At 40.7% G+C, this 15763-nt stretch overlaps 1 protein-coding gene across 2 annotated transcripts in view; it reads left to right on the top strand.

Annotated features, from left to right (window-relative positions):
• LOC136421734 (brain-derived neurotrophic factor-like) overlaps window positions 1–15763 on the top strand; it is a 28372-nt gene extending 12609 nt beyond the window's left edge. The window contains exons 2-4 of one of the 2 annotated variants that reach the window (XM_066409245.1): window positions 10732–10947; window positions 12600–14131; window positions 15498–15763. In XM_066409245.1, the coding sequence (XP_066265342.1) occupies window positions 10939–10947; window positions 12600–13757 (1167 nt within the window). In that variant the 5' untranslated portion in view covers window positions 10732–10938 and the 3' untranslated portion in view covers window positions 13758–14131; window positions 15498–15763. The remainder of the gene's footprint in view (window positions 1–10731; window positions 10948–12599; window positions 14132–15497) is intronic. The other variant, XM_066409246.1, reaches the window with a different exon arrangement.

The raw sequence follows: 15763 nt of genomic DNA on the forward strand, positions 1-15763 counted from the left end.
CCGTGTTGTGTTTTGTCCTTGAGATGTGCTAAAAATAGAACTAGAGGTGGGGCCAGGTGTCATACTAGAAGGGGGAGGGGGGCGAATTCTTCACAACATACGTCTAACATGATACAACGTAAACACACTGTTGCTACTTATATCACTTTCTAAAGAGAGGGCGTACTATAGTTGACTATGTCATGGATCTATTTATAAGCATTCGTATACTTCTAGGTAAACATTTGGATGTTGTCGTTCTAGCTACTTCCATGTTATCAGATACGTAGTAGTATTTTATGGTCATATGATGCCGGTGTTTTTAATTCTGATAGAGACCGTACTTCAGTCAGCTATAGTTCATAGTATTTCAAGATGGCACTTTTAGAGATTAGAAAAAATCACTGAAGCTCAAAGTTTGAAATAAGTTCTACCTTCTTGGTTCTAATGAACATCATCTGAGAGACCGACTACCTGCCCCCCTCCCCACTTACATGGCATGACAAGGCCGTTTTCTGACATTTAACACTGTAATTAAGAACAACATTACCTGCCTCTTGGGACACATTTCTAATTACATGGACGTTCAATAAGAGGATTTGTTAATTGACCCTATTCAAAAGTGATCCTTTGAACTAGTTACACATTGTCTGCGTAAAATTAGCCCTCGGGGGAAAGATTTAAAGATTGTCACTTCAAATAGTTGTGACGTTATTTCGTTGCTAAGAGATGTGGTATATATTAGATAAATAATGGCCAGGGATTTGTAGAAAGCTTTCCATTCAACTGTGAGAATGACGATCTTAAAGTTTTAAGATAATATCATTCAAAGTGTCTTGTTTACCATCGATTCTTGTGTGCAAAGGCTTAGCTATGATATGTTGCGCTACAAGTGGCAACATGCTATATTTTCGTACATACTTGGGTCAAAGTGTTCTGCTCTAAATGTAGATATGTTTAGTACTGAAGCATAACTATTTAGTACTGAGATACTTCTGTATATAATAGTTGTATTAGGAAACTTTCAACATAGACGCTAAGTTTCGTCTTCTGACTCAGACGGTTGTGACTTGAAAAGTCTTTAGTTCTTAAAGGAGGGGTAGGCGTGAGAAAAAAGTCTCCGAGAAACCTTGGAAAAAAGAAAACGACAAAAACAGAAACTCGATATCTTCCCCACGGACGAAAACATCTCCCGTGGCCTTAAAAGAAGTTTGTTCACCAACAAAAAGGAACTATTTGTGTCCTTAAGACCATTGATAAGGTGTAGATATGGGTCACGGACGGTACGTCACCTTAACCACTCCACACTTACACATTCGCATTCAAAGGCGTTCCTTGAAGGGACATTCCACCTGGACTTCATAGGGGGGTGTCTGAGGAATTTGTTTATCTCTCTCTCTTTTCTGTCTCTCCCTCTTTCTCTCTCTAGCTCTTGTATTAGGAATCAATAAATATAACCTTTACTGTGATCACAAAAACACAACGTTAAGCAACAATATGTTTTGGGGAAAATGCTTAACTTACTATATTGGATTAGTAGGTGTCATTGTATTCTAAACGGATGCTATACGTCGTTTCTTAAGTGACTTGTTTTTTATCTTTAGCGACTACGATTTTTTTTACTATTTCTTCAATCGCAGAAGAGCACCGAAACCGAATTTTCGATGGCACTTCGTTCTCAGGGGAGGTCTCTACTGTAATCTCTCTAGAAATGCATTCTAAATCCCACAAAGTAGATGCTTAAGCGGCAAATATGTCGGTACTAGGGTAGTGTGGTATGTTTGGAAAAGTATATTTGCCTTGTATCTTGTGCTGGTATATTTGTAGAGTGCCATTTCTTTTAGAATCATCTGTGAAGTCTCTTCTCTTCAATTTTGTTGTACATTTTTTTGTTGCAAGATGGATCTATATAATCGCAAGCCGACACATGTGATATTTCAAGTGGGCGTCCCGCCATGCGATTCTTATACAGGGGATGGTCTTAAAATGAGATATTTGCTGTTGGGGTGTGATTTAAGGATTTGGGCTACCACCTGGCGTCCTATGCCACTAACACGAGACCCAGGTGGGTTTCTGTAGATGCACTATTAACCACAACACCCCGTCGTGTTCTGTTACAAGAACGATTCAGTGTCGTTCCTTCAGACAGGCTTCGGGGTTAGAAGCAGGTCAGAGGAACACTAGACCGATCCAGCAGCGGAAAGCAAGCAAAGACAGCCTCTATAATTAGCCCTTGGTCTGAAAAAGCCGTGACATTTACATGTCAATCAATGTAAGGACACGCCTGACTGGATTTTCTCTGAAGTGGCTGGAATCTGAGCAGTTTGTTGTTGTTTTTATACCATTGGCGGTTTGCCATATATTGTCCGTTGTGCTATTTCAGTCTTAGCTCGTAGGGTCTCGCAATGCTTAAAGATTCTCGCATAAATGTTTAGTGTTAAGTCGTAGCCCAGAATGTCATTATCAGAAAAATATCCACGTTTAAAAAGGTGGTCCCATAGCCATTTTAGGCCGTAGGGGTAGTCGGTTGTTATCCACAGTGTCTATGGCACGGTATTGGAAGGCGGAGTCCAACCCTCTCCTTCCACGTCCACCACCTTCTAGTTCTACCTCCCCAACCGAAGTCAGGTAACTATGTTTACACCTGGATGGAGTGAGGAAAGTCGTGTAAAGTGCCTTTCCCAAGGACACAACCAAGGCGATTCGAACCCAGGACCTCTGGGTTCTGTACCAAACACCTTAACCGTTGCGTCAACACGAGCCACCCTCCATGTGCCACCTTCCTCAAAGATTACATTGACAGTTGCATTACTTGCATATCAAATTTTCAAAAATGTCCGAACTGCACCGCCAGAGGGCGTAACGATGGCACGGTTCCAATGATTTATCCTTGTGCCACCCGACCACTTAGCGAGTCGTTTTTCAAGGCAAACAGAGTTGACTCCGGGGCTAACCGGGAGACGGCTACAGTTTGCCATCTGCCAAGTGGCTTAGATGTTGCATTTTTAGCACAATAAGAATTTCCGACCTGTCACACCTAACCTTTGCACATCTAACTGCAGGCATTGTTTAAAGCTATCTAATGAGTATGCCCCCAATCTACTTAATGGCAACAAGTTCCACTCTATGAAATTTGTATATTTCTAGGAAACATCGACTTTCCGAACACCTCAATCCTTTTTTGATAATTCTGGTACTTCAAAGTATTACTTTTCCTTTTACGAGATAGTACTGTGTACTTAGTACTTGACTCGTATACCGGTTTGTTATCTATTTTGTACATCATGCATCGTCGTTGTTTTAACGTCCTTATTATTTCGCTTAACTTGGTCTCTAGATATAGTCACTCTTAGGTAAATGGCATTGTATGTGGTTAAGAGATAAACTCAAACGGATAACTTTCAAATTCAATTAGCTTTTCTTCCGGAATGCCTTTTATTTTGCCAGGGACCACCGGGTGTCAGTTTCCTGCGGTTGGTTTTAGCTTCTATCCCTTGGTTGCCACACAAAAATGTAGCTTTATTTTCCTCTGCAGCTTACTCTGAAATTATGAACCTCCAAAGATAACAAAGGCTGTGTTGGTCATATGATTTCAAAATATTGCTTGTTTACGATTTTTTTTTAAAAATTCTGTTTGAGCGTATTGGGCACATTATGACCTGCGCATTCGGGCTATTTTGTAAAACTTATAACCTGTTCGTATGGACTAAGGGCCAAGTCACATGTATATGCATCATCATACGATCGCAAACTGATGGCATTTCTGGGAAAGTCGTGCATATCATGGATTATTGTTACGGAATATGCTGTCTGTAATCCTTGTCGTCGCCAGTTTTGTCTAGCCCGAGTGTCATCCTAGCTACTTTACGTGAGGGCAGACCGACGTATAGGAGCCCCGCTAAACTAACTAGGAGGACTCTCATGCTATATTCTGTCACAATCTGCTTGAAAATCCTACATCCAAATCGTACGACGAACTACGACTAATGTCACCACGTAAACAAGTTATTTGAAGGATCGTATCTTGTCTTAAATGTACTGCCCTTCTTTTGCAATGAAACATACTTAAGAGTACATCAAAACTGCTCATGTTCGTACCAGACATACGTTAGTCATCAGTACATGTGATACCATGTGTTTACCAGTAATTAAGAGACGGGGACATGCGAATGCCTGCGGCTTAACCCCACCGTGGACAGACTAGGGTTAAGGCATGCACAGGTGTCACCTGGTGGATCCACCTGTCCATAAGACCTGAACGGAACTGAGCCAGGTACAATCCGCGACTTTTCGACCTGTTAAAGAGTTTTTATGTCTTCTTTTTATCTCTACTTATTTCAATTTGCAATCAGCCATAGCTTGGAGCATTTGTTAGCACACACAAACGGACAGCACTCCGGTTGAGCTAGCTGGATGACCTATAAGTCACGAAAAATTCCCGCAGTTGTAAACGTCTTTAAACGTTCTAAAGACTAGTTAAGTTAAAGGAATGCAGCAGTTTATCTCTGCATGGGTCTTACACCGCAAATTTGTGCATAAACCGATCTTATTCTCTATATACTGACACACACGTTTGCCAGAACTGTAATTCCAAAAACAAGACGATACTAAGAAATCGTGCTTTTCTTCTTGTTTTTGAACGAATCTAATCATCGTTGAAGATCATCTAGGATCACACGATGGTTTTGTATGGCTGAGACCATAATCCTCGATTGATTCAACACGACAAATATAATGATGGTTTGGTTTTTGTTTGCCGTCTCTTTTGCCAGAGGGTTTGTCTGGATCTTAGGAATATAGTAGCCAGGCGTATCACGTATCTACATCAAAGAGATCATTTACGGATCAAAATACCTACTTTTGCGAAATAATGGATTATCTGGAATTAGTGTCATAAAGGTTTTCTTAGAAAGAATGTTTGTTAAATATATATGGCAGTACTGTTTCTGAAAGACTACTGAATACAGTGTGTATTGTTGATATCATTCTAAAGGCCAACATTTGTCAATGATATTCTTCAGAAAAGTAGCGATCTATAACACTAAAAGAAAGCTCCAAATGCAATGTCTATGAATGACTGTAATGTTGGCTGTAAAAATCGCCGATCACGTGACGGTATGTCCGAGAGTCACGTGTAATCACGCGAGAGTTTGCCTGTCCAGCTGCCGTGGTGATGCGGAGGTCCCCCTCTCCTCTGATGTTGCCGACTGCCCCGACTCGTTGTCATCCCTCGTGAATTCCCGTGTAATCACGCGAGAGTTTGCCTGTCCAGCTGCCGTAGTGATGCGGAGGTCCCCCTCTCCTCTGATGTTGCCGACTGCCTCGGCTCGTTGTCATCCCTCGTGAATTCCATGCACCGCTAGCGTGCGGACGGGCAATCCCGGAGTCTCAGCATTCCAAACATTCCTGGAAGATTTCAGATGCACGAAGCTGGTCTCAGTCCAGTCACGTGTAATCGTGTACACCAGTCCTGCTTCAAACTAGTCGCTAAGGAGTCTTAAAATTCAATCAAGAAAGAGTTTTGATTTCAATCCAGAGCAAGTTTGGAAACTTTGTTTAGTTATCACATTTCTAAACTGATAAAATGCTCAATGAGATATTTCATAAGCCTAAAGTTAATTCACTACTATTGGATCCCACCCGTGAAACTAAGTATTGTTTTTTGCCCGTATCCACTGTATTGGATCAAACAGTAAGACAATCACCAAAAAAGACAGAACATGTGCATACACAACGTTTGGATATAATCCAGATCTGCCTTATTCTAAGTTCCAACAAAAAGACGTAAACATTCGGTATTCCGTGTTTGAAAACCGCAGCAAAATGTACTACATTCTTTTAAAACAGATAATAAAAAGAGTCAATGAAAGACAGAAGCCTGCCCCAAATCAAGTATACTATTTTTGTGCCTTTGCACAGCAGATAAGAAAGATATATAGATTACACTGAAGTGCATTTACCCTGGTCAGCGCTTATGTCGTATTTAATTGTTAATAGACCAATTCAGGGTATGATTGTGTTGGAACTGCGTGCTTATTCAGGATTTCAGACATAGGCGCCGGGCATTGATGACTCATGATGTTGCTTAGTCTTCATAGATGCGTTTTTCTCACAAATACCTACCCACATACGAAATATCAAGACAATCCATTTAGGGCTTTTCGAGGTATCGTGTTCACAGACATGCGGGCAGACACACACACACAGACACACACACACACACACACACACACACACACACACACACACACACACACACAGACAAACAGACAGAAAAACAGGCAGGCACGCACACGCGCTCTGGAAAACAAAACCTTCTGGCGAAGCTAATAAGTGTCCGACAGACATTTCATCGATATTTCAGATGACTATAGCTATGCGTGTTCTACTAATGGAGAATATAATTAGCATTAAATGTTGAATCGTCTATCTGATAAATAGACCTTTTTCACGATAAAGGGAAATGAAAATTCATTAATCTTAACTCATTAGCAACCTCAATCAAATTTCCTTTATGTCTATGAGACAGATCTATATCTTGTTTTTTTTCTTTAAATGCCATTTTTATATGTTGGCATGCACATTGGAAAAAGTTGGTATAATGTTTGGCTATAATATGATCAATCAGGCTTTGTTATCTCTTTTGTTATGATGGGTTTTGTAAGATAACAATGGCGCTTGTGACTTTTTGATAAATTACTTACGGCTGAATGAATGTTAATGTGAATAAATAAACAAAGAGATCGGCTGTATGTAATAAAGTGCGTACGAGTTATAAAGGTTATGTGGTCAAAGTACGGAATATTAGAATGATAAATGATCGAAATGTTATTTCATTAATTTTTATGAAAGGTTACCTTTAATTCAATTACTATCCATTGAAATTCTACCCATATGAACTTTACATACACATATTTGATATTGGAAAAGGAATTGGTTTTGGAAACTTATCTTGGCCTATTTTGGCACAAATGTGAGCCAAGCATTATTAAACAATGGCTTCTCTGTTTTCAGTAATACGATAACTTTTTTTGTCTGGTTTATCTTTTCGCACTTGGCATACTGTACCTGACATTTTTTTCCGATACAGATAACGTTACCTAAACAAGTTTCTTCCATCATTTCTTAGATATAATCTTACTGCCTTTTTTACGTGTTATTGTCTTTTGTGTATGCAGTTTTAATACCTTTATCTAAAGCGAGCGTTTTTATACTTTTCTCAAATTTTCAAGTGCTACAATGTCATATTTGAGAAGGGATTAACCTATTTTTTCAGGTTGTTCAGGTACAGGTACACTTGATGGTTAGGTCTGGACCTGTACCTGAACAATTTCAAGGATACGGGTACTTGATACACAAGCGGTAAGGTAGCCTTTTGTTTAGGGTTGTTGTCTTAGAATTTAAAGATTCTTCGTTTGAATCTCAAGCAGGCCCCAATGCAGTGTTCTTGGGAAAGACACTCTTTTCCTTACTCGACACATGTGAAAATGTGTGCCGAGGTTCAAGTAGGCTAGCTTGGAGTCCAGCCTTCTTAGTTTCGGTCCGCTGCGATAAAAATGATGTCTTATACTAGCTAGTGGGGTGAACAAACAAGGAAGAAAAAAAAGCTACACTTTTCAACTTTCCAGCCTAGGGCCTCTCGGCATGTTTACAGTTGGTGGGTTGTTGATGGACGGAGGTAAACTAGGCGGAACCACGGCTTGTTTTGGAGTCAAGGTGGCGGCTCGGCAGGAATGTACCAGTATGGCACGGCACAGTTCTGGGAACACGCAGAGTTACACCCCATTAGGAAAAGGAAGTCGTTTATTTACATCGATATATATATATATATATATATATATAGCTGTATGTATACTGAATAGGAAAAAAAAGAGATAAAGTCTAAACTTATAATTTGAGTATTGAGTTGTATTTATGATTTTACTGCGTTTAAACATAAAGATTTCCCATATGGTTTACGTACACCTTTAAATCCTTTTTTTTTCATTTGGCTTGCAACAGAGTAATACATGGTGCCACTTTGAGGGGAATCTTGTACAGATTTACGGACCCTAGAAATAAAGCTGTATAAGAAAATAGCATAGAATTTAAAAACAAAATTGAAACCTATACCATGGATTCCATTTAATCTTTTATAACCTGGAAGTAGAAAATTCTATTGACCTATTTCCATATATCAAATATACCATATCTTACAAAAAAATTATTGAATCGTGATACTATCTATATTTTCATGCATTTTAATGGTCTTTTATGAATTATGACGTCACGATGACTCACATCAAGTAATACAATGCAGGTAGCATCTGAAGACGACATTTTGAGTGTTAATGAAAGACACGTTTAACTCGTAACATTTTACGGGAGCGAACAACACAGCAAGACACAGATATACAAGACAGTTAAACACGACATCTGGACCACCCAGGATAGAACACTGTCTTATTATCATGTGTGGGTTCTTGTATAGAGCAAAGGGCTTCTAGAAGGCTACAAAGGACTTACCTTTTAATCTTTTTATCTATTAGAAGCGGTAGACTTCCAATAATTGTAGACCACTTAGTTTGCGTTCTATGTTTAGATGTAATTTTTGTCCTGTAAAAATTGTGTTGAAACTGTTAAGAAATATGATTTTGGGGTAAAAATAAGCAAAATACGCGTACTAATATTTGAGTGATCGGTATATTAAGACTAAGGAAAAGGGAACAATAGCATGACCAAATGGTTTCTGAATATTATATCCCAGAGGACTATGTACGTTTTAATTTCCGTTTCTAGCTATACCTGCGCAACCACGCCCTTCATTAAGCGAAGTGCCATTATTACCCCGAAGTTGAGAATGTCATACCTCTCACATATCGCAACGTTACGTTGCATAAACTGTAATAAAACCCCCCATAAACAACCTCTTGTGTCTCAACAAGGGGGACCTTATCTCTTGATCTATCACAGATGCCAACCGGACCATTACCTCAAATCGTCTGGATCCGACCTTTGGGCGTCTAGTGAGGATAAGTCATTCATCAAACCGGGGCTCATACCTGAGTCACATCCCATCGCCGCTGACAATTGGCATTTGCCAACTTTTGGCAGAAAGGACCATGAATTTGGACATTCGCACATTACGTAAAGCACATACCACTGGTCTCGGTTGGATCTAGGCATAGCTTGGGGTTGAAAATAATTGGTCCTAAATGTCGTCTGTTTTCAATTCTGTCCCCCCATTTTCTTGACGTATTTTTGGAATAGAGAAATACAAAAGACTTCCATGCTTTGATCCAGGTAGGATATATCTAGACTTGGACTTCAATGCACTCTATAGCTATACAGTCCGAATTGCCAAAGAAGACCACTCAGGGGACCGTTAAAATTTGGTATTTGTGGACAGGTGGTCACTATAGACAGGATCCTTATTTTTGGTACTAATGGGGAAAATTATATAAGGGACAACCAAAAAGTTCATTCATCCATTCTTCTTTTTCATCTTTATTCCTCCCTTAAGAGAGCATAGCTTCATCACACTTAAAAAATATTATTGGGTAGGGCTACTACTCTCTCTTCGCAGCCAGGGGCTGAATTGCGAGGAGCGCACAATTGGCGGGGTCCGATCGCAAGGGTCTGGAGCGGCTGCCATTCGGCGCTAACTCAGGTGACCTCAATACGACAATTGCACCATGTGCGGCCATAGGACTGTAGGTTTTGAACCACTCACACCGGGAAGGACCCCTACTCTTTTCGATAAGTGCTGTGGGTTCTTTAACGTGCTCGAGGTGTGGCTCTCCTCAAACACGGGAGCTCCATTTAGCGTGCTATCCAAGAGACGTCCCTAACCGAAGCTACGTATTCATTTACACCTGAGTGAAGTGAGGAAAGTCGTGTAAAGTGCCTTTTCCAAGGGCACAACATCAGGGCATATCGGTGGTTTCGAACCCGGTACCTCTCGGTTGTGGGCGAAACACCTGTACTGATACAACTTTTAATCTTATGTGTCTGTCATTTTCTCTGACTGACACTCAAAGAAGTTATAACAGACCTAAAGATGGTCTCCTGGTTCCAATTAGTTGGTTACTAGTTGACCCTGGTGCAAGTCCCGGGGTGAGGACATCGTTGGGGCTGCACCCGTTTTCGGAAGGGACGTACAATGTGGGTCCCGTGTTCAAGGAGGTGCCTCGAGCACGTTAAACGGGAAGGGCTAGCAATCCCTCCCTGTAAAAACATACCCTGCTACATAAACAGCAAGGAAACCTGCTACCACATGTACTACTAGGCACTACAAGGTGAACAGCAACTAAAGATAACGCTCTACAGTTATTGAGGTTGTCTACATTGACAATATGTGACTGACGTATATATATACATATATAGTACTTGAACACTTACATAAGTACGATAATGACATGTTTTAATGGCTCAATTGACATCCTTAGGATAACGATGGGGTTAAACATCCCTTCTTCCACAAACACACCCAGATAATTTGCGACCGGACCAGTCCCCGAGGGGGGATAGTCTGATAAGGTCTCTTCGGGAGTAACTGTCATACTTCCCGAAGACTCGCCCACGATGTCTCGGTGGGGTCCCGACCCGAACATGAGTCATCTCGTGTCGTCGTATATCAACCTTGTCGAGCCCCATTAATAATACAAAAGAAAACGATGACATAGACTACCCAACACCGCACGAATTACCTCCTAATTTGTATAAACGTCGGCCCGGTAGAGAGAGTGACGTGAGCCCTTCTTTTGTTCTCAGGTGGTTATTATGAGAGACCAGGTCGACCGTACAGGTAGTCATTAAGGCGGTAGAGGTGAACTCTTTGAGTCAGAGGGAGTAAGCCAGCCGTAGGCTGCACACGTGGCGAGCTCTCTCTCTCTACAAGTATTGGGAGAAAACACCACAGTCTTCACATACCTCACCACAGGAGTGTTCTCAAGAAAGTGTTCTGGTGCACTGGGAACTATGTTGAAGGTATTGTGTCACTATCTTCTTTAGACTATCTCCATTCTTCGTATAGTATACATTTCGAAGGTCGCCAGTCTTCTCAGGCCTTGGCTCCGTTTGTTGTTTACGCGAAGGTTACAAATTTTATTAGGTGGCACGCCAAACATTCAGTAAACAACGTGCCGAGCTCTGTAAAAGACTCGTCCGTGTAGTTAAGACTCTACGCGAGCAAGTCGTGTGGTATGGTATGGTAAAGAGGGAGGGGCGGTAGAAAGGTAACAACAACTTGTAGCGCTGTGTTTGTAGATTATTTCCGCGCTAGTTCCCACAAAGTTGACAGGTAGGGGGGGGGGTTTCTCCTCGACATTTCTGTGATAAAGAATTCATGCCCTGTCTATTGTAAGAGCCCAGCATGTGGCCGTATCGCGTTACGTTCAAGTTAACGTTAGATTAGAGTCCTGACGTGAGACGTAGTGTTATATCCATGGTGTCTATGTCTGTTAGCTGACAGGTACTGGAGCCACACTCATACATTTTTAATGAAGGCTATTCGTACGTATCAATATTCCTACAAGAACGCCAAGGACTTCAGTTTCAAGGCTTACTCTCAAGGCGTAAGGCAGTCTAGTCAACACATAGCCAATGGGAAGTGTGTAGGAAGACTTCCTTTCATTTGTACTTGAAAAATGGCTGGATAAAAATAGACACGTTGAGTGTCAACATTTTCTGTAGCATCTTCATTTACTTTGGCTTGCGGACTGATATGGTACCATTGTTTGGATTCCATATCACAATTCTCGCAATTTTTTGCATATTTAGTGTTACCGTTATCTTTGTAACAAGCAAAGCGACATGTCTGCACCCTTTCTATTTATGCCGTATCAGTAAGAAAGGGACCCCCTTACAAACGCTAATGAATATTGACAGCTGACTGGCAGGTTGCCAAACTGTCGTCTGCAGGTGGTGTCAATCGTTATTGAACATGGCTGACAAGATTGCGTAATGTTTGCTAACACTTTAAGTGCCCACTAATCTTACAAGGCTCTTCTACTTAACTCATAGTAACTATACGTATACTATGCAAATACTATACGCATACAATATACGTATACGATACTGTCTACAGATGTTGTTTTGTTCATATATACGTATCAACGTGTGGGGTCCAGTGGGATTTCTCCGCCCAGGGCAGTACGACAAGTAACAATGGTACAAGAAGAAGACTTGTGTTATTGCATTAGTCAGCAATTGCATAATATTGCATCGATATTTTCATTTCTGTTATTGTAGATAGGTTGGCTTCAAGTTTTCATGTATGGAAATTTTGAATGATACTTTTTCATTATCTCAATTTTAGCCTATGATAATGAAAGACGAAACAAGTATTGCCAGTTCGTCTAAAACGACAGACAGAATATGTTACGACTATTATAATATACGTCAATGTTTGGTTGGGTCTAGTACAGCTAGAGCATTATATTCCAAGTCTTAGACATTTTCTAGAGTCTATTCTTACAAGTTTAAAGCAATTATTAATTAAAACATTTGGTATGACCCGGCCAAGGTTTGAACACGTAAACTCCTGAATACACAGCGACCACTCTACCCAATAGGCTATTGTTACGGTCCATGTTATAGTTACGACTTTCATGCTAATAATTTTTGTCCTTGTATTTCAGGGTCTGATCAGATCGTGTATCGTGCCACACATCGTGCTCGTCTTCATTTGCACCTCCTGCTCCGCACTCCCAGCAGTAGTTCTAGACGGAAACCTCGACGACTTGAGAAAAAGGACTGAAATACGCGAGAGAAGAGGCAGTCTTCGACACCTCTTTGAAAACTATTCTCCTCACGTGAGAGATAACGTACTTTTGCAAGACGATCTGGTGGAATCTAAGATCTTCAGGCCGTCGTCACCTCAGAAATTTGTCAACGTGCACATGTTTAATTTCACAGACCTTATGTCGTCACCTCTGTTCATGTCCCCTCACCTATCGTTCAGGCGAACGACTTCATATCCTTCTCATGGACAAGACTTGAGACTCGAGTTCAGTAAAACATTAGCAAGAAGTAAACGCACAGTACACGCAGGGCAAGAAGTAAGCGTCTGCGATGAGATCCAGGAATATAAGGTCTTCAATGAACCCCTGAGTGACTACCAAGGTCACATAGTGGAAGTACTGCAAGAGTTTAGAACTCCTGATTTGAATGCGGGGGAGTATGTACAACAGCTTTTCATAGAAACAAGATGTAACCTAAGTCAGGGATCCGAGACATCGAATGGGTGTAGGGGCATCGATAAGACTCACTGGACGTCGTCGTGTGTGGCCAAGAGGTCCAATGTGCCTGCTATTGTTCGGTGGAACGGGAAACTCAATGTTACTTTTATCGCCATAAGAACTTCCTGCAACTGCGCTCTGAAAAAGAAACCGAGGTCGGCAAACTCTGAGTTCATTAAGGCTGAGATTACCATGTGTAATATCTTCCAGCAGACATTGGCAGAAGTCGCCAAAGAGCAGGAGAATGCAGAGGGGGAGGGGCAAGGGAGGGGGGAGGTTGGAGAAGAGACGACCGTGGACAACGTAGATGACAACAACGGCAGGAAAAGCGAAACCAGTACGGCATCAGGCAGTGCAGAAGACGCCGAGGAAAGAAAAGAAAGAAGAAGACACCAAAGACCAACAAGTAAAGAAAGTAAGAAGAACAGAAGAAGACGAAGAAGGAGAAGACAAAAATCAAGAGAGAGGAGAATAAGACGAAAACAAGACAATCCTCCTACAGACTTATCCTCTCCAAACAGAAGGACTTCTAAAAAATCTAGACGCGGTTCAAACTAGTCTACCAACCTCAATACCACTTGTTGCCAAACATTGACTTCTTGATACCTGTCTTTTAAATAATCATCTCTTTAATTCAATGATTGAAGAGAGCAAGGTCAAAAGACCACCTTCACGACCGTGTTGGATAATTAAGAACAAGTTTGGAAATCTCCAACAACTCACGCTGGTGTTGGCACTGGCTGCTATGTTGTATAAAAGATTAAAACGAAGGAAAGAAGAATTGGAGGTCCTCGTTTGGGATTTGTATTGATTGACCCCACCAGGACCTTACCTGTAATTCCGTACACCTGAGGATGCACCCGACGAGACAAGACAATGAGAAGCGAAGATACACCGAGGGACAACCGTTCCACTGTGAAGCAACCATAATGGTACGTTTTGCTAAACCATTCATACTTAAATCTTTATAACTCCTCTTAAAATGTCTCAGTAGATTAAACATGATCTTCAAGAGGTTTCTACGAAGTTTGTTTTCATGAAAATGATACATATCATTGTTTTCTAATGGATTTAGACAGCACCAGCTTGCAATTGTCGTGAGAGTTACGTTCTCCCAAAGTGTCTTGACTTTTGTGTTATTTACTTTTGTGTGGGTGGATGAATTATCTAATTCATGGCTTCGTTTCAGGATGTCACCTATAACATTTAAAGAAATAGAAGGTATCATTGTTTAAACTATAACCCTATGAAACAGATATGATATTGATAGTGGCAATGCTACCCGCTAACAAATACGTTTGATGCAGTATCAATGGATAAATCCTTAGGGGGCCCGAAATCAATGAATGTACTTATATATCTATCACTGTATGGTGTCCTTCTTTGACCTGGGAAGCATTGTTATATCGCTGTATTTGGTATTGAGCCAGAATCCTAGGATCAAAAGGTTCTTGGGCTAAAAGCCTAGGTAAACAATATTAGAATAGCCCCATTGAAATAATTGATGCGCTACAAATGCTAAAGTATCTGATCATGTTACAATTTGTGACCTATAAAGCAATGGATACCCAAAAGATAAAAATATTTTTTAAATGAAAATGAAAACAGGTCAATTGGAAAAATGATTCGCATCTGTATTTTGGTAATATATCCACCCAGCGACTTTATCATCTATTGAAGCGTGCTATGATTCAAGCTAAATGTCTAGTATCATGGGAAGTTTAAGGCGAGCGAACGGTCTAAGAATGTAACAAAGATGAAACTTATATGTAACTGTATCAATTCTCTCAACCTTAGTGTTGGAAGAAAGTTTAGCAATGTATTATCATGATTACTTCCAACACAGATGAGCTTTCATTATCAGATCTAAATAAGTTTAATATTGGCTCTCTATGACTTGGTTGGAGGGTCTTCGTGCTTACTTGTACCAACTTTATGTCTTGTGATAAGAATGTTTCAAGTTTGAGATAATGGTTATCTTTTGATTAACTCTGATATGAAGATTTGCACAGCGAAATGTTTATATTTCTAATGACATCGGTACTGTCGATGGCGAGATGAAGTAGTAAAACCAAGTAGAATGATTTACAATCCAATTAAGAGTGTCACTGAGGCATTGCCCTCGTTAAACTACTGAAGGTTCACTTGAAAGTTGATAGGTCGTTAAACAAGAGCAACTGTTTTTACGTATAGAATGCAAGACAGAAAAGTTGATGTGTTTATAGTTGTTAAATGTATGCCCAAAACTTGTATCAAAAGAAACAGTATTTTTAATACGGCTTTTTCCTTGCCCAACAGGGTTGCAAGATTTCAAGATGGTGCTCTGAGGGAGGGTCAAAGGTCAAACCGCCATGGGACATCTCATAAGCGGCACAGCGGGGCGCCAGCAGGGCACAACAGGTGTCGTCCGTCGTCATGGAGACGTGAGCTGCCTAGGGGGAGACCCTAAGTTGTGTTTGATACACGGGAACACAGCGCCAATGCCCTTTCAACATTAGATTTAGACCCGTTCAATGAATAGATATTGAGCCAATGCACGTGCCTATCCAGTTTTATATGTCAAA

Source organism: Branchiostoma lanceolatum, chromosome 16 (assembly GCF_035083965.1).
Source record: "Branchiostoma lanceolatum isolate klBraLanc5 chromosome 16, klBraLanc5.hap2, whole genome shotgun sequence".
Taxonomy (NCBI): Eukaryota; Metazoa; Chordata; class Leptocardii; order Amphioxiformes; family Branchiostomatidae; genus Branchiostoma; species Branchiostoma lanceolatum.